The sequence below is a fragment of the Lates calcarifer genome, unplaced genomic scaffold, assembly GCF_001640805.2.
Source record: "Lates calcarifer isolate ASB-BC8 unplaced genomic scaffold, TLL_Latcal_v3 _unitig_2026_quiver_651, whole genome shotgun sequence".
Taxonomy (NCBI): Eukaryota; Metazoa; Chordata; class Actinopteri; family Centropomidae; genus Lates; species Lates calcarifer.
In genome coordinates, this window is record NW_026115928.1 from 185430 (window position 1) to 204874 (window position 19445).

General features: G+C 45.2%; 3 protein-coding genes across 4 annotated transcripts; 1 reads left to right on the plus strand and 2 right to left on the minus strand.

The window, feature by feature from the left end:
- Positions 1 to 143: 143 nt before the first annotated feature.
- On the plus strand, positions 144 to 8614 carry polr2b (RNA polymerase II subunit B). Its single transcript, XM_018689125.2, has 25 exons — positions 144 to 301; positions 1245 to 1317; positions 1563 to 1713; positions 1864 to 1976; positions 2069 to 2288; positions 2449 to 2607; positions 2776 to 2940; positions 3040 to 3236; positions 3444 to 3563; positions 4001 to 4187; positions 4342 to 4485; positions 4602 to 4741; positions 5037 to 5148; positions 5262 to 5416; positions 5574 to 5772; positions 5860 to 6028; positions 6211 to 6307; positions 6377 to 6471; positions 6595 to 6845; positions 6942 to 7031; positions 7127 to 7234; positions 7456 to 7569; positions 7799 to 7959; positions 8051 to 8246; positions 8379 to 8614. Exons 1-25 carry the CDS (start codon positions 283 to 285, stop codon positions 8466 to 8468), a joined length of 3525 nt encoding a protein of 1174 aa, XP_018544641.1. The 5' UTR covers positions 144 to 282; the 3' UTR covers positions 8469 to 8614.
- A 714-nt stretch (positions 8615 to 9328) lies between these two features.
- igfbp7 (insulin-like growth factor binding protein 7) lies at positions 9329 to 13883 on the minus strand. Its single transcript, XM_018689123.2, has 5 exons — positions 13379 to 13883; positions 12551 to 12660; positions 11114 to 11221; positions 10856 to 10982; positions 9329 to 9753 (listed from the first exon to the last, which is right to left on the minus strand). The coding sequence occupies exons 1-5, from the start codon at positions 13797 to 13799 to the stop codon at positions 9731 to 9733; spliced, it is 789 nt and encodes a 262-aa protein (XP_018544639.1). The 5' UTR covers positions 13800 to 13883; the 3' UTR covers positions 9329 to 9730.
- A 498-nt stretch (positions 13884 to 14381) lies between these two features.
- Positions 14382 to 19072, minus strand: LOC108891798 (cytochrome c oxidase assembly protein COX18, mitochondrial). Of its 2 annotated transcripts, XM_018689122.2 has the most exons (7): positions 18581 to 19072; positions 18031 to 18466; positions 15772 to 15872; positions 15502 to 15656; positions 15257 to 15372; positions 15079 to 15186; positions 14382 to 14632 (listed from the first exon to the last, which is right to left on the minus strand). In XM_018689122.2, the coding sequence occupies exons 2-7, from the start codon at positions 18439 to 18441 to the stop codon at positions 14471 to 14473; spliced, it is 1053 nt and encodes a 350-aa protein (XP_018544638.1). In that variant the 5' UTR covers positions 18442 to 18466; positions 18581 to 19072; the 3' UTR covers positions 14382 to 14470. The 2 variants fall into 2 exon arrangements, with proteins under 2 accessions (XP_018544638.1, XP_018544637.1); XM_018689121.1 differs by having other exon boundaries at positions 18031 to 18616.
- Positions 19073 to 19445: the final 373 nt, after the last annotated feature.

Consider the following 19445-nt stretch of genomic DNA (forward strand, 5'->3'; position numbering starts at 1 on the left):
TAAATCAACAGTCTGTGACTCAGGAAGGAGCCGATTGAATCACTCCAAACTGTAAATTTGATCATGATCTTGTAGGAGGCAGCAATGTGCCGCGAGACAACTGGTCTGCCGGAAACTCAAGAAGAAGAAGAAGAAGAAGAAGAAGAAGAAGGAAGAAGAAGAACGAAGAAGAAACCAAAGAAGAGACAGGAAGTGACATTTAGTTTCCGGGGCGCGCTCTCAACAGCTTCGTTGTGTCGGAGTTTTCATAGAGTGGATTTAAACATTTTCTGGAGATAAAACATGTACGACCAGGACGAAGGTGAGCTGTCATCACCTGCACAACCTGTGCACTTTATGGACACAGGCTGGTTGCACTTTATCTACACAAGCGGTTATCTCATTAGCGGTTAGCCGCTAATGTTAGCCTCTTCACTGAAAACAGTTAAACACATGCTAACATCAGTAACATTCTAAAACGCAGGTTAACGTTAGCTTCGTCTGCTAACACTAGCATTCACTGACCCAGATGCTAACAACAGCTAATGCTAACGGCGCGGTGCTTTGTTGTAGTTAACAGGCTAATCTGAGGCTGCTATGATTAATGGTTCATACAAATATTTACACGTTGCAATCTTCACAAACATGTAGAAGTACTAACTAATACACACTATCACAGTCATACGGAGCGACGGGAGAAGAACTAAGTACGACTACTACTGTAGTAAAAGTACAAGCAATACAGGAGTAACGTATTAAATATTCCCCGGTAAGTAAAGTATTACCGCAGTAACAGATCAGAAATATTATCAGCAGAAAGAACCGAGGAGATTTCTACACACACGACGTCTTCATTAGTTTGACAACCACATGATGGAAGATGGATTTATAATCCCAGAGAATCCAGGGTCTCCTTCCAGGTGTATAAACCCAGGAAACCTCCAAAGGAAGGGTTAGGTCCAGGAGGATCCGGATCAGAACCACTGAACCACCCCATTGTAAAGGAGCAGCAGTTCAGCTATTTACCCGATCTCTGAGACTGAGGCCAGACTCCCAACAGAAGACACTCATCTGATTTCTATGATCTGGTTCTTTCAGTCAGTTCAGTGAATGTCATGACCTCAGATGAGTGCCAGAGCGTTGTCCGACTGAATCGAAAGCTTCACCTTCAGGCTCTGACTGACGCTGCCCCTGAGATAATATCTCAGACACTGATTAATGATCATATCCACTGATCAGTGATATTCTCTCTGTTTATTTGTCAGATAATCAGTACGATGAAGATGATGATGAAATCACTCCAGATCTGTGGCAGGAAGCGTGCTGGATCGTCATCAGGTAAACTTACCCGGATCTCAACTTTGTCGACGCACTGTAGAGAAAGTCCCGATAATCATCAATAATGTTGATAAATACTTTCACAGATTATCAATAAAACTCTGCTGACGTGTGATTCTTTCAGATCAGTTTGATTCATTTATCATTTGTTTCTGTGTCGAGGTGAATTACAGTGACGTTTAAAGCCAATCTATTTATTCTACCAGGTCTTATTTTGACAAGCTATTCTCTCTGGTTTCTTCCAGCTCTTATTTTGACGAGAAGGGTCTGGTGCGGCAGCAGCTGGATTCGTTCGATGAGTTCATCCAGATGTCAGTTCAGAGGATTGTGGAGGACGCTCCACCCATCGACCTACAGGCTGAAGCCCAGCACACCTCAGGGGAGGTGGAGGAGCCGGTGAGCAGCAACACCTGGACCTGGAATCAGGATCTAGATCAGATACATTTTTTACAGGAAGCTGTTTTAGTTGTCCTCAGGGTCGATGTGGTGGGGTCCTGGTTTTAAGATGATTTAAACTCCTGTGACATCACCTCTGTTTTGTTTCAGCCTCGTTACCTGCTGAAGTTTGAGCAGATTTACCTTTCGAAGCCCACACACTGGGAGAGAGATGGAGCTCCTTCTCCCATGATGCCCAATGAAGCCCGACTACGAAACCTCACGTAAGTCTCAACTGGTCTGTTCAGTCTCACCTGGTCTCACCTCGTCTGTTCACTCTCACCTGGTCTCACCTGGTATCTGTATACCCTCCCAGGTACTCAGCCCCCCTGTATGTTGACATCACAAAGACCATAATAAAGGAGGGTGAGGACCAGCTGCAGACCCAGCATCAGAAGACCTTCATTGGGAAGATTCCCATCATGCTTCGCTCCACCTACTGCCTGCTGAGCGGCCTGACGGATCGAGACCTGTGTGAGCTCAACGAGTGTCCACTCGACCCCGGAGGTTATTTCATCATCAACGGCTCAGAGAAGGTACGCTGTGACATCACCCACAGGTTTTATGCTAAGCTAAGCTAGCGTTTCCCCGTTTCCAGTCTTTATGCTAAGCTAACAGTTGCTATCTGTAGCCTCAGATTTATTGTTCAGACAGGAGAGAGGGATCTTTAAACTGATGAGATGATGGTTTTCTCAGGTGCTGATCGCTCAGGAAAAGATGGCCACCAACACTGTTTACGTTTTTGCCAAGAAGGACTCAAAGTATGCCTACACAGCTGAGTGTCGGTCCTGTTTGGAAAACTCGTCCCGTCCCACCAGCACCATCTGGGTCAGCATGATGGCCAGAGGAGGACAGGTGAGTCCTGACATTCACCTGCACACATGACGTCCTTTCAGTATAAATATACAAAGAGGAGACACAGACATCATCTTTTTACATCATTGAGTTTCAGCTCGTCTTTGCATGCCATCGCTCAGATAGGATTGATTAACTAACTCATTGATCATTGATTAATTGTCTCAGGGGGTGAAGAAGAGTGCGATCGGTCAGAGGATCGTATCCACGCTGCCGTACATCAGACAGGAAGTTCCCATCATCATCGTGTTTCGAGCACTGGGCTTCGTGTCAGACAGAGACATCTTGGAACACATCATCTACGATTTTGACGACCCGGAAATGATGGAGATGGTTGGTCTGATCATTACATTGATCAGTTACTGATGGAGAACCTGCGGGTAGCCTCCTGTTGTGCTGTGATGTCACCTGTGATGTCACTGTGTTTTCCAGGTGAAGCCATCTCTGGACGAAGCGTTCGTGATCCAGGAGCAGAACGTGGCGTTGAACTTTATCGGATCCAGAGGAGCGAAACCTGGAGTGACGAAAGAACGAAGAATCAAATACGCAAAAGAAGTTCTACAGAAAGAAATGCTTCCACATGTTGGAGTCAGCGACTTCTGTGAGACCAAAAAGGCTTACTTCTTAGGGTGAGTGATACTGATACACCTGAGACACACCTGAGTTACACCTGTACAAGTGAGAGGCAGGTGATGGGCAGGTGTGTGTGAGACCAGGAAAGCTTAACTGTTAGGTTTAGTCCTGCCTCAGATGACACACCTGTGCAGGTGAGTCTCAGGTCATGTACAGGTATCAGTGTGTAATATGTGTGTAACTGTGTGTTGCTGTGTTTTCAGGTACATGGTCCACAGGTTGCTGCTCGCGGCTCTTGGTAGGCGTGAGCTGGATGACAGAGATCACTACGGCAACAAGAGGCTGGACCTCGCCGGGCCGCTGTTGGCTTTCCTGTTTAGAGGGTGGGGCTTCTCACTGACCTCTGACCTTTAATAACAAGTAACGCACAAACATACAGATACAGAACTGTGCAGATGTTTAGGTTCTTCCCATCAGGAGGCATCTGATTGGTCTCAGATTCAAACACGTGACTCATGTTCTACAGGAAACACTGAGATTAAATCCACAGAACAAGTGAAACTGAAACAAGATGTTTGGAACAAGCTGCCACACACCTTAGAGACTGAGACATAAAAACTATTCATGACTTTTAATTTGAAAATATCCTGTATTTACATTTAGTGTCTGAAACTTTTGTACAACTGTTCTTTGTAAGTGTGAGTATAGATAGACCAATATTTGATTTTTACAGTGAATGTCTTGCATGGTTCAAGTTTGATCAGGTGTACGTGTTGTCAGTTTTGTTAATGAACCTCTGAAACCTCTTCTCGTTGTTCAGCATGTTTAAAAACCTGCTGAAGGAAATCAGGATTTACGCTCAGAAGTTCATCGACCGAGGAAAAGACTTTAATCTGGAGCTTGCCATTAAAACCAGGATCATCTCAGACGGACTCAAATACTCTCTGGCCACCGGGAACTGGGGCGATGTTAAGAAGGCTCATCAGGCTCGAGCAGGAGTGTCCCAGGTGAGAACACCTGCACAGGAGAAGAGTGACAGTTTTTATCAGTTAAACTGAAGCTTCAGTCTGCTGAGATAATCTGAGCTCAGAGAGATTCACATCTGAGCAGGTCGACTCAGGTCATGTCACATCATGTGTTTAAACCTTGTCCTGTATGTAGGTGTTGAATCGTCTGACCTTTGCGTCCACTCTGTCCCACCTCCGCCGAGTCAACTCTCCGATCGGCAGAGACGGAAAATTGGCAAAACCCCGACAGCTGCACAACACACTGTGGGGAATGGTCTGTCCGGCCGAGACGCCTGAGGTGAAAACACAAAGATTTGGAAACAAAAACTTTCTGATAGCAGGGAGTGATTAAATGATTTCATTGATCTCATTGATCACATTGATCAGTATGTTGATGAACACCTGGTGTTTCAGGGTCACGCTGTGGGTCTGGTGAAAAACCTGGCCCTCATGGCCTACATCTCTGTGGGCTCTCAGCCATCCCCCATCCTGGAGTTTCTGGAAGAGTGGAGTATGGAGAACCTGGAGGAGATCTCACCTGCTGCCATCGCAGAGTCAGTCTAATATTTTACAGCTTCAGAAATAACTGAGTAACGATGTGTCTGATCGATCTCACAGAAACGTGTGTTTGTCTCCACATTGACAACGACGAGATGTGTTTGGTTTTAGTTTTTACATCTGTCTCTCTGAAGTTAATGTCTCACTCTGACCTGTAGATGGCAGTGTCACCAAACATTAGGGACACCTTGGACTAATCAATAACTTCTGCAGTGTTAGATTGATTATCATCAATCAGTGATGAAATGTTCAGTATTCAAAGTGGTTCTGATTGTGTTTTTATTGTTTTAGTGCAACTAAGATCTTTGTGAACGGCTGCTGGGTCGGAATCCACAAAGATCCTGAACAGCTGATGAACACACTGAGAAAACTGCGCAGACAGATGGACATCATCGTGTCTGAGGTTCGTCTCTAATATACGTTTATAACCCAGACAGATCAGAGACGATCACCAGGTGTGTTCTTCAAAGAGGTGATTATTTCAGCCCAGGTTCTTTTCTGTTCTGAACATTTCAGGTGTCGATGATCAGAGACATCAGAGAACGTGAGATTAGAATCTACACTGATGCCGGACGAATCTGTCGACCGCTGCTGATTGTCGAGAAACAAAAACTACTGCTGAAGAGACGACACATCGACCAGCTGAAGGAGAGAGAGTACAACAACTACAGGTGAGACAGGTCACAGGTGAATTGGTTGATTGTTACCTGAACGTTTGTTGAATGTTCACACAGATTTTCCACCTGGTCACGTGACTGTGGACGTCACCCGTTGCACCCATTCCAGTGGATGTTCTGTTTACTGACCTGTTGTTTGTTTGTTTGTCAGCTGGCAGGACCTGGTGGCGAGCGGTGTGGTGGAGTACATTGACACTTTGGAGGAGGAGACGGTGATGCTTGCCATGACCCCTGATGACCTCCAGGAGAAAGGCGTGGCCTACTGCTCCACCTACACCCACTGTGAGATTCACCCGTCCATGATCCTTGGAGTCTGCGCCTCCATCATCCCTTTCCCTGACCACAACCAGGTACAACCAAATCCTGTGACATGTTCAAAGATGATCATCTCTGTGACATTGTAACTTTACTCAACGACATGTTTGTTTGTTGTTCAGTCTCCCAGGAACACGTACCAGTCTGCTATGGGTAAACAGGCCATGGGCGTCTACATCACCAACTTCCATGTTCGAATGGACACGCTGGCTCACGTGTTGTATTACCCTCAGAAACCACTTGTCACCACCCGATCCATGGAGTACCTGCGCTTCAGAGAGCTGCCTGCAGGTAACACACATGTATAGTCAGACCACACCTGTCTTACTCCTCAGGTGTTCACATATAGAGAGAGAGAGGTAAATCAACTCTCAGAGGAGTCTCGATACTTAACTGAGAACAGGTCTTTGCCCTGCTCACTTACTATCAGGCACAGCTCCTCCTTGTGTCTGTAAACTCTCTATGTTTTTCAGGCATCAACTCCATCGTGGCGATTGCCTCGTACACGGGATACAACCAGGAGGACTCTGTGATCATGAACAGGTCGGCCGTGGATCGAGGCTTCTTCAGGTGAGTCTCTGCTGATCTCTACACCAGTTTGTGTCTGCAGTTTGTTTAACGTTTGTTTTCGTCCTGCAGGTCTGTTTTCTATCGGTCCTACAAAGAGCAGGAGTCAAAGAAAGGTTTTGATCAGGAGGAGATCTTTGAGAAGCCGACACGTGAAACCTGTCAGGGTGAGAACTGAGAACTGACAAATCACCTGTTGATCACCTGTGGTAGTGTTGTCCAATCACAGGTGTTAGATGAAATAAATAAAATGATGCCATGTAGTAAGAACAAACTAAAACCATCCTCAGGTATGAGACACGCCATCTACGACAAGCTGGATGACGACGGTCTGATTGCTCCTGGAGTCCGTGTGTCCGGCGAGGACGTGATCATTGGGAAGACGGTGACGCTGCCGGAGAACGATGACGAGCTGGACAGCACCAACCGGCGCTACACCAAGAGGGACTGCAGCACCTTCCTGAGGACCAGCGAGACTGGCATCGTGGACCAGGTGATGGTGACCCTGAACCAGGAGGGCTACAAGTTCTGCAAGATCAGGGTGAGGGGACGCAGCACCACACCTGACACACCTGAGAAACCTGACACTGAGCTGAAGAGTCTGTTTTTTTTTCTGACAATCCTTTGTGTCCTTTAGGTCCGTTCAGTCCGAATTCCTCAGATCGGAGACAAGTTTGCCAGTCGACACGGACAGAAAGGAACCTGTGGGATCCAGTACAGACAGGAGGTGAACATGGAGCTGATTGATCTTCTGATTCTGATCATGTGATTGATCGTCTGATTCTCATCTGTGAGTTTGATGTTTTATTGTTTGTGTTGAAGGACATGCCGTTCACCTGTGAGGGAATCACACCTGACATCATCATCAACCCTCACGCCATCCCGTCCAGAATGACGGTCGGTCATCTGATCGAGTGTCTGCAGGGAAAGGTATCAATCAGTCGATCAATTAATACATCCCATAATAGTCAATAATTTGAACATGAGTGTCCTGATCACACAGTAATGATCAGGCACTGATAAATAATAATCATGAATCATTTCAGTAAAGAGATTCAGAATTTAAAAAGCGTTTACTCTGAAGAGTGTGGGTTATTGTCTCCACGCGTGTTGACTGACCGGTTCTGATGAGTCAAATGTTTTTGTTTCAGGTGTCTGCAAACAAAGGTGAGATTGGCGATGCGACACCGTTTAATGACGCCGTTAACGTACAGAAAGTGTCGAACCTGCTGTCTGAGTATGGATACCACCTGAGAGGAAATGAGGTCAGTGTGAGGTCACACTCTTTACTTCCTGTTAAATACACCTGTTCAGATCCTGAACTTTCAGTCATGATCTTCATCATATTTAACTCCATTAAAATCTGTAGCAGAGAAACGTTTATGTACCTGTCTAGGTGAGCCCTGCCTCTCCCCCAGGGCATGCTGGGATACATTCTGTAAACAGTCAGCTCACCTGCCTGTCACTGAACATTGATTGTTGATTATTGATCAGGTTCTGTATAATGGATTCACGGGGAGGAAGCTAACGTCTCAGATCTTCATCGGTCCGACGTATTATCAGCGTCTGAAGCACATGGTTGATGACAAGATCCACTCCAGGGCCCGAGGCCCAGTCCAGATCCTGAACAGGCAGCCAATGGAGGGACGGTCACGGTGAGGGACACACCTGTCTCACCTGTCTGTCTCTCACTTGTCTCACCTGTCTGTTTCACCTGTCTCTCTCACCTATCTCACCTGTCCTCAGTGATGGCGGTCTTCGGTTCGGGGAGATGGAGCGCGACTGTCAGATTGCTCACGGAGCGGCTCAGTTCCTCAGAGAGCGTCTGTTTGAGGCGTCTGATCCGTATCAGGTTCACGTCTGTAACCTCTGTGGCCTCATGGCGATCGCCAACACGCGGACGCACACGTATGAGTGTCGAGGCTGCCGCAACAAGACTCAGGTAAACACACCAATAATGCTACATTCCTGCCTGTCTCTCTCGGTCTACCTGTTTACTGGTCTACCTGTCTCTCTCCCTCCCTCGTGGTTTATCTCGATGCTGATTGGTTATTTGTTTCTCTCGCCATGTCAGATCTCGCTCGTCCGGATGCCATACGCCTGTAAACTTCTTTTCCAGGAGTTGATGTCGATGAGCATCGCCCCTCGTATGATGACATCATAGAGTGGCTCTGCCAATCAGACACCTCCCTGCAGTGTGACGTCATCGGCAGGAAGTGAAAGTAGAAGTTGCATTTGATCTTTTTATAGTTTGATGTCGTCTCAACTTGTTTTTGTAAAAGTAGAATAAATCTGGTTTTGTTCAATGAATCGGTCACATGGGTCTGTTCCTGACTCCTGATTGGCCGCAGATGATGTCATCAGTAACCAATCAAATCAGTTCTCTGCTAAAGGAAGTAAAAATACTGCATCAGTGTCACTGAAGTAAAATAGGTGAGTAATCCTGAATATTTACTGCACTCATGAGCAGGACAAAGGTCAGAGGTCATGAGAAAACTGACTTGGTTTGATGATTTTGCTAAAATATCATCAATAATTTATCAGTTTTAATACAAACAACAATAATCAATAATAATGGATGTGAGTTTTTTTTGTAGAAACAAAAGTTTTTCAAATTTCCATTTTTAGTTAGTTTTAGTAGTTTAATTGAAAAATTCAATGTATTAAATAAAATTAAAAGACCCAGCTGTTTCCTCATGTAAAATTCAGAATTTATTAGTTTCCACTTGTTTCCAGATTTTCCAGCAGCTCAGTTCAATTTTACCTTTTTCTTCTTCACTGAAATTTGATCGAGCTCTGTAGTTCAGCTTCTTGGTGAAATATTGATTATTGATCAGTTTCACACAATATAAAACTACAATCATTATTACAGCTAAAGACATTTTATTTTTATTCAGAGAAAAACATGAAAATATTTTCAGTTTAAATCCAAAAAGTTTTTATCCAAACTGATGAGGTTTTATTTTTTTGTCATCAAGCAGAAATAAACTGATTTTATTAATTTAATCAGAAACAATAAAAACGTCTGTTTAATGGTTTTTATTCAGCAAAACTAAAACTTTAGTTCCAGATTTTTATTCTAACGTGAAGCCAACAACTTCAATTTCCAAGAAACTCAGTGAAGCATCAATGCTGTTGCCATGGTAACCTGCATCAGTGAATTAATTGATGAAAACAAAGGATGAAAAATATCAAAAGTTAAAAGAAGAACAGTTAATTTGAACATCAAGAAAAAAACAGGAAGTGAAACAATCATTAAACTTGACTAAACTACTTTTAACTAAAATCAAAGTGAAAAGTTTCAGGAGCAAAGAAAGAAAATAAAGAAAACTTTATTACTTTAAGATAATTTTCACTCAAAGTTTGAAAAAAAGATCCTCAGCTGTTTCCTGTGACGATCATCTTCATTGATCTCCGATCAGCTGATCACAGTTCATCTTCCTTTGTCACTGAAAGGAAATTACATCATCAGTCAGAAGAGCATGTTTTCAGTGTTTTCAAATTATTACTTCCTTTGGAATTACCATCTGCTTTCATGTCAAACTGAGGATGCTTCATTCATACTGAAATGTTTTTGAGATGAATGTGAAACGTTTTCACTGTTTTACTGTTTTTTTTTTGGGGGGGGAGGGTCTGAAGAAGAAGTTTTAGCCTCAGTCTGACCTCAGTCTGTAACAGCAGCCAGAGCTAACTAACTCTGATAAGTGTTGGTTTTCGTGAACTGAACACTGTTTATTACCCATGATCCTCCTCTACTCCTGGAGCAGGAAGTTAGGGTTAGCTGTGGTTTTAACAAACACAACAAACTCTGTTTCCAACTCATTATCTTCTCAAAGTTTCCTGTCTGGATATCAGAGATCAGATACAGATCAGACCTGAAGGATCAGAAACAGATCAGACCCGAGGGATCAGACTGGTCCTGATGGACTCCGCTGGATCTGGGTGAGTTTGTTTATCACTGTAGTATTTGTTTACGTTGTTATTACTTTCCCAGAGGCCAGAGGCCCGAGGCCTGTACTACGTAAGCGAGGTTACTGGTTTAAAACTTTAGGAGTAACTTCCTGATTAACCTGTACCAAGAAAGGTGAATAGGTTTTACCTGAGGTCTGTTGCCATGGTAATTTACGCTGCCTCTCTAAATTGCTCCGAGCAGTTTATGTTGGTGGTTACCGGTGTTACTTCTACCTAAACTCCGCCCCACAGGTAGAACGACAGAGAGGCTGACTCTGCAGGACGGAGGTTGTCTAAAGAACGACGAAGAATCCAGAGAACGTGTGACAAGTCTCCCTGTCTTTGTTGGTTTGACATTGTGTCGTTAGAGTCTCTTTAAATTCCTCTAAACCCACAGAATTAACGTGCGCTCTTCATCTGAGAGATACGGTACACGCCCGTTTTATGCACGCGCACTAACTCTGATTAAGTTAACACAGTCAGGGTTTGTCAACCCCGACTTTCCTTGATAACCCCGAGTTAAATCAGAGTAGGTTAAACTCCCTTCGTAGTATAGACCTCTGATAATGATTGTTGTTTGTTTGTTGATGATGTCATTACCTGTCTTGACGATGATGTCATCGATGGACTGGACCAGGTGAATGGCGCCCATGGCCGAAGCTTCACCTTTAGAGTTGGTGGCGTGACACTCGTATGATCCTTCTTCTTCTTTGGTCAGAGGAGAGATCTGAAACACAGGAGCTCATTCTGATTGGTCCAAAAAAGACCTGGAGTCATGACATCATATATGATGTAATCCTTGAGTAATAACATTGTAGCATAAATTATTGATTATTATACTGAGTATTGATGACTGACCAGAACCCAGCCGGTCACTTCATGTTTCTCTGGTCCTCCTCTGGTCTGAATCGCCAGATTGTCTCTGTCTCCAGGGAGAAGCTCCATCCTCTTCTTCCCACTGAGAACCTGAAGGAAGACACCACCACTATATTCTTTATCATAAACCTTGTGAATCTGTCGGAGGTGCCACAGGTGATCTGTCATCTAACGATGATGGTGTTCTGTGCCTGAGACCAGTCTGTGGAGAACAGAATGTCTGATCTGGACTCGATAAAAGTTTGTTTCCCTCAGACTCGTCGACCTGAAGAGACTCGTCCTGACAACTGAACATTTTTCTTGGTATCAGATTCAGAAACAGGCTGCAACTTGTCGTCTGAAAAATTACTCTCAGTCTCATTTTAGTTTTTTCTGCTGCAAACATAGTCTGAAGCTGCTGACAGACACCTGAACACACCCGAATACCTGAGGCTTGAGGTGACATATGAGCTCATTAGGAGGATTTCTACAGTTTGAAGATCAGTGAAGTTTCCTGAAGCTGCTTCACAGTTTAAATCTCTGTGGTCGAGTCTTTATTCTCCATCTGTTTATTTAAACTCACTGAGCAGTTTATTAGGAACACCTGATTGTTTCTGCAGTTATCCTGCTCACAAGTGTTTTTACAGTGAACAGCAGATTAAAGAGAAGTCAGAGGTCAGATCCAGTAGATCTGGATCCAGTAGAACTCCTTTGTGATGGGGTAGAACAGCAGATTCGCAGCATGAATGTGATGCAGTTGTGTCAACATGGAGCAGAATCTTTGAGGGAAGTTTCAACATCTGGAGGAATCAGAGCAAAGAGAGGAACTACCCAGAGTCACAGAGGTGTTCCTAATAAAGTGATCAGTCACAGAGGTGTTCCTAATAAACTGCTCCCTGGGTGTCAGTTTACTGTTCAGACATTAACTTTGTTTGGATAATGGAGGAGCTGCTGTCTTCTGATTGGCTTGTTCAGCTCTGATTTATTTCCTGTTGGATATTTTCAGGTGGAGTCTCAGACATTTATTGTTTCAGCAGCAGGAAACAGGAAATCAGCAGAAACAGGAAGATGGAGTCGAGGCGCTGCAGGCCAGAGAACTCACATCTGTTGCTCTGTTTCATATTTTCACCATCTGAAACTGAATTTCTAAAAAATTTTACAGTTTGAATGAAGAAGAACTTGTCACCAGAAAACACCTGAAACTGTTCAAAGATCAGAATCAGAAAGTGAAACTGTTCCTCCTGATGGAGCAGACTGATCAGAGCTGAGGACCAGCTGAGTCTCATGGATCTGGTTCAGGTGATCTGGACTGAGTTCAGCTGCGGAATCAAACATTTAAATTCAGATTTGATGAGTCTTTTAAATCTTCATTATTTCTTTTTTCAGAAACACTGAGACGATGAAGACAGAGGTTTTCCTTTGACGATGAGACAAACTCACCTTCTTCCAGGTGAGAACAGGTGTGGGCACGCCCACCGCCTCACAACTCAGGTACACCTGAGAGCCGCTCACGTTGTAGACTTCACCTGGAGGAGTGACGATGACTGGGGCTGCAGACCAACAGACAGGTGAGAGATGGACAGACAGGTGGAGGGGATTAGATTAACATCAGCATCACAACAACCTCACCACAGAGTCACAGACATTCAGCATTAACCCCAGCTAAAGTCCTAGAAAATAGGTCACTGCACCTCCCAGGTAGATAGAACCCCAAACAACTCCAGCTGCATTCAACATTGAATATTCTGTTAAACAATCACATACTGCCACTAATAAAAGCCATAACAATTACCCTCTGATGACAGACAGGTAGACAGACACACAGTCAGACAGACAGACAGGTTGACAGGTTGGTGCCTGAGTTAATTCTCAGATAATTCTGGTGTTTGGTTGACGCTAAAACAGGATGAGACAGGTAAACAGACAGACAGACAGCTGATGGGGAGTCAGGGGTAGGAGACAGGATCAGACAGGTCGCAGGAATCTGCGGATCCTCGGTGACCTCAGAGGAATTCTGCCGCTCTGAGCGCAGCTCGGAGGTTTTCCATGTAGAAAGGAATTCGTTGTTTTCAGAGGGATGAAGGAGGATTATCAGAGATCAGACCCGGTTCCTGTCAGACCGTCAGCGAGGCGGGAACAAACACATCGATACCCGATCACTGTCGCACTGAAACACCTGAGGTCTCACCTGCCGCCCCCCACCTGTCTCACCTGTTCTCATCTTTCTGACCCGTAACCCCTGCTTCACCTGTGTGACGTCAGTCTCACCTGTGGCGCAGCGGCCCTTGTTCTGGACGTTGATGGGTTCTCTGCCCTCGGCCTGGGCTGCCAAGCTCGCGCTCTTCAGGGCGCAGCCGGTTCGGTACGTTACCCCGTCGGTCCCGCACACCTCGTAGTTGGTCTTGCACGCGCACACTCCCAGCTTGTTCTTCTTGTCCTCGTCGCTTTTGACGCACTCCAGTCCGGAGCCGCAGCGGCGCGCTGCCGCGCGGCGGCCGCCACACAGCTCTCCCTCCGCGGCGGCACAGACCGTGCAACAGCCGCAGGAGTCCATCAGGATCCCGGCGGGGCAGCCCTCCCCCGGGAGAGGAGCGCACTGAGCCGGGTCACACGGTCCGCAGCCCGGACCCGCCGAGACCCGAGCCGAGAGCACCGGAACCAGACACAGAAAGAGGGTGAAAGACTTCATTGTGGTCTGATGGAGATCTCTGATCTGGACTCTGATCCGGATTCTGTGACGGTCTGTAACAGTCTGAGGTCTGATGTGAGGACTGAGCTGTTAAAGCTGCTGACTCCGCCTCAAATCCAGAACTGATCCCAGACCAGCACGGAGGATCAAGAAGGACTCAACTGAACTGAGGATTTTCATGTTTTTATAAATGAACTGAGTCAAACAGTTTAAACAAGTTTAAACTTTAACATCAAACTCACCAAAGGTTTTAAATTAAATTATTCAAATTAAATTATTCTTTAACATTATTAAATCAAACTAAATGAAATGATGAATAATGAGACGTTTCAGAGACATAGCTGAAACAGGAAGTTGACTGTCCACCGGTTGGTGGGAAAATAATAAACAGGAAATGTTCGGAGGTCAGAGGTCCCGTTTATTCTTCCTGTTATTGTTCAGACCCTGACTCATGTTTTAACTCTGAACAGTTTAAAATGATCAAAGTGGAACTCACACGTTCCTCAGAAAACACAGAAACATAACAATAACTGGTCCCTCTCAATCCCCCCCACCCCCCGACGATGAACAGAAACTCTGGACTGATGCAAGAAAAAATGTTTTTAATAAATGACTTTATATCAGACCTGAGACATTCATGAAGTATTCACATTCTGCAGTACTGTGTGTATTTATCTGCAGTATTTGCTGATGAAGGCCGACAGCAGGTCTCTGTACGGAGAATCTGGTCGATGAGTTGGGAGCTGGAGGAGTTTGTGGATCAGTGGAGAACGAAGGAGGAGGTTGTGACTGAAACCAACCAGACTGGAGATGAACCAGTACAGAGCCAGGGACTGTGGGGGGGAGAAAAACACAGTGATGTTACTTTGATCCAATCACAGACGAGATCTAATCTTTTCAAAATAAAATAACAACAATAATCTGGACGTCTGATCAGGAGTTTGATCTCAGTATGGACCCTGGTCAGGCCGGATCAGACCTGGTCCTGGTTCAGGCCTCAGTCAGAGTAAAGACTGTTTTCCTCCATCAGAGCCGCCGGCAGATCGACGTGTCTGTGTTTAATCTGACGAACACACGGAGGAATGTGACAACAGATCTGAACATGAAAACATTCCTCCTCTTCCTGATCCTAGATCTGGACCTGGACTCTGTCTGAGACCTTCAGGCTCTGTTTTTAAACCTAATGTTTCCACTTCAGACGAACAGAAACGGGAAACTTGTGTCTGACAGGTGAGGGACACCAGGACCACAGAGGGCGTGGACCAGGTCTCTGACTCACTGAGGGGACGGAGGCGGCTATGGGGACCATCAGGACCGAGAATCCTCTGATGCAGTTCAACGCCAGCTTCTGGAACCGGGTCGGACTGAGTCTCTGAAGAGCGAACACCTGGAGAAAGGAAGAAGTTAGACTGATAACATCACAGGTCAGGTGATCACACACCTGCCAACAGACTCACCTCCACAATGAACAGGTTGATGAGTCCCAGAAAGACCGGCAGGATCCAGGTGGAGTCAGGAGCAGTGAGGTCAGGGAACCACAGAGTGCCCCCTGCTGCCAGATCGCACTGCAGCACTGCACAGATAACACACAGGTTTAAGTCCCAGACCAGGACCAACTCACACTGATCCTCACACTGATCTAGGGCCAGTCCACACCGATCCAGGACCGGCCCAGACTCTGGTCCACATTCTGCATCCTTACCAGACTGATCCAGACTCAGGTTGCGGAGGGCCAGGGAGATGCTGATCCAGAGGGGCAGCTGAACCCAGACCAGCAGACTGGCTTTGAAGGGGTGACAGTTGTCTCTGATGTAGAGCTGAGAAATGAGACGACGCAGGTTCTTCTGGAACTGGAACCTGAACAGAGACCAACAGAGACCATTAGAGACCAACAGAAACAGACAGAACAGATGATAAAGTAAATGAATCTACACAGAGAAGGTTGACAGAGGTTTGTTTGTTTGTTTGTTACCGGCTCTGTTTGTCCGTCCAGCCTCTCTCTCTTGCTCGGATTGAAACTTCGTATCGAAGCCTCTTCGCCAGCTCAGAGATCTCCACCTGCAGAGCCTCCACCTGTAATTCAGCTGGAGGTTACTATGGTTACCATGAGACAGACGGCGAGCAACAACAACAATCTGTTGATTTCCTGTTTGTTGGATCTGAACCTGAACTCAGACCAGATCCACATGAATAACAATATAATGCGACAGGCAGACCAAAACATGCAGCATTAATGATGGAAATGTGAATGTGAACCACTTTATAGGATGTTTCTATTTGATCCAGGTTCAGTTTCCACTGAGGCTGAAATACTGTTAACATGAAGTTCATACTGAACATAACAGCATTACATTCATACATATACAGCCTGAGTGTTCCAGGCAGAACATCATTAACAGAGAGTAACAGCTCATTCTCAGACATGTGACCCACGTGTTGACTGTAATCCAAGTATCTGAGAAATGATCACATATGTTCTGTGTCCTTACCATCTCATATTACAGATGAAGAATCCAGAGAACATGTGACCAGTCTCCCTGTCTTTGTTGGTTTGACATTGTGTCGTTAGAGTCTCTTTAAATTCCTCTTAACCCACAGAATTAACGTGCGCTCTTCATCTGAGAGATACGGTGCACGCCCCTTTAATCAACACGCACTAACTGATTAAGTTAACACCGACTCAACTTACCGACATCTGAACCACTGTCGTACTGTTTAACACAGATCAAGGCAGTCAGGGTTTGTCAACCCCGACTTTCACTGAGAACCTGAGTTAAAGCAGAGGAGGTTCAACTCCTTTCGTAGTATAGACCTCAGTTCTTAGACTTGTGATCCTCCAGCTCAGACTCTGTTTTCATTAAAGTTTAAATTCAGGCCTGTAATATTTCCCAGATGATTCTAAGCAGAATTTTCTTCACACGTTGGATCAGAATCAGGAAGCTTTTATTGTCATAGGAATACAACAAAATCTGTTTTTACTGATTCATTTTTTTGCCTGAAGAGTCTGTGTCTGTGTCCATCCTCTGTTTTTAGAAACCATCCAGATCCAGAGTCTCAGAGTTCATCTGGTTCTGAGTTTTAAATAACGAGAACGAAAATAAATGGAGTAAGCCTCAGATTATCTGGAGACGTTTCTGTCTCGAAGACGAAGACGTTTACACAAAGAAAGAGATTATACTGAGAATAAATACAGAGGAGGAGGAGCAGGAGCAGGAGGGAGGAGGAGGAGGAGGACAAAGGTCGTGGGAAACTGACCCTGGATTGTTAATTTGTTCGTTCCTGAAATGTTTCATTTCACTGAGGAAAAACTTTAAACTGGTCTGAGTTCACAGAAACTGAAGAGAAGCAGAGTCGCTGACCTCACTGTTTACATGGTTGTTTTCATGGTTGTTTACTTGTTTTTATCAGACGGTGTTGGGACTATTTTCAGCAGTGGATTTATCCACATTCAGTGTTGTCAAAAAAAAAAAAAGGTTTTCAAAATAAACAACGTGTTTGATGAAGAAACATGAGAGAAGATCAATGACGTGATTAAAGAAAGAGGATGATGATGGAGGATGAATATGGAGGATGAAGATGAGCTCTGTGGCTCAGAGGCCTGTACTACGAAGGGAGTTTAACTTCCTCTGATTTAACTCGGGGTTATCACGGAAAGTCGGGGTTGACAAATCGATAATATGCAACACTAATGACGCTAAATTCTGCCGCTTGAAAAAATACTAATTAAATAACTGAAATTGAAAATGGAAAATACAGAGCATTAAAAAAACACAATTTATTGGTCCACATACCGCTATCACATACCACTACTTTTTTTGTGGGGGTGGGGTGACGGTCTTTAGACAACCCCTGTCCTGCAGAGTCAGGCTCTCTCAGTCGTTGTGCCAGTATTGATTGGTTGCTCCACCTGTGGGGCGGTACTTAGGTAGAAGTAACACCGGTAACGCCGAGTTAACCACGAACATAAACTGCTCGGAGCAGTTTAGAGACGCAGTGTAAATTACCATGGCAGCAGACCCCGGGTAAAACATGTCCACCTTTCGTAGTACGGGTTAATCAGGAAGTTACACCTGACGTCACTAAGTTACTCCTGAAGTTACCCTGATAAGCCTGTAACCTCGCTTCGTAGAACAGGCCTCTGAGCTGATTTAAGTGAGTTTTAGTTTTGAACCTGAAACCATCAGTGAATTTATTGATTACCTGATCAGACTGATCGGTTTCTGTCACTGACCTTGGAGACGATGATCAGCTGATAGGCGGCGAGCGGCAGCGTGATGAGTGTCCTGACCGACAGCGTCGCCACGACGATACTCAGCCACCACGGCAACCCGCTGACCTGCTGCACGCTCACCAGGAAGTGTTCACAGATGTGGACTGGAGCCGAGTCCGCCAGGCCCCCATACCAGTCTGATACACCTGCACCTGCGGCACCCTCAGCACCTGTATCACCTGCAGCACCTGCAGCTCCACTGCCGACACCTGACACAGTCCTGACAGGTGTCCTGAGACCACAGACTGACGGGAATCCTACAGGTGCAGGTGACTTCGTGTGGATCACGGCTGAACAGAGTCCTCGGACAGGAAGCTGCAGGAGACGGAACTGCAGGAGTCCGGACCTCAGCGACCCCCCCAAGCTCAACATGGTGTCACCCCCACTCCCCTAAGGTCTTGAAACACAGAGAGAAGGACTGTGGGTTAGAGAGGGTCCTGATCCTGGACTCCACCTCAACACAGACCTGGTCTAGTGATCCACCTGAGACCACAAGGACCCCGAAACGCACCTGAGTTCTCAGCTCCTTAGCTTCACCTGGACACAGGTATGTTTACACCTGGACACTGCACTGATTCATATCCACGTTAACATTTGATCACGTGATGTATCCGCGTCACATCTGGACCAGGATCACTCTGAGGTTCCGTGGCTCGTGTCGATGGGTTCGACCGTTTCCGCTGAAACTTCGTGTCGTTTTTCAACAAAACAATGAAACATGAACACACCTGTGTGACGTCAGCCGTCAGGTGACTTGTCGGTTTTAGCCGGAGGAGAATAAATCGGTAAAACAGTAGATTTTTAAATTTTATTCTTTCACCTTCATTCCTCCACCGGCAGAACAGCGTCCCATACATATGACGTCACACTGTTTACCCCGCGTGGCGGGCAATAATGACGTCACATTGAGGTAATTAAAAATGAGACTTAAAAAAAAATATAAAACTATAAACACGGCTCATGTTGCAGATTAAAAAGCAGATAAATTAACAGACTGGAAATTTACCGGAAACTGTTCACCCGCAAAGGTCAAACCGGAAAATAGGTTCTCTCACTTTCACAATAAAAGCATAAAATAGTAGTGGGGGTGTCGTTTTTTTTACACCGATTAGCAACATTGAACATTAAAGCCAGAGTAGATACACCATTCACACAGATACAGATATGAAAATTATGTGAATCAGATTTGGCCTTCACAGTCACCAGAAGTAAGTTAAACATATCAGGTTTAGGAGTGTTAGACACAGACTTATCTGTCTGTCTGTAAACTAAGTGGTAACTGCTGTACAAAGTTTAATATTTGTATATAGATAATCATTGATCCTGTGAGGGAAATTCACAGTAGTTAAGTGTTAATTCTATGGTGCAGAACAAGT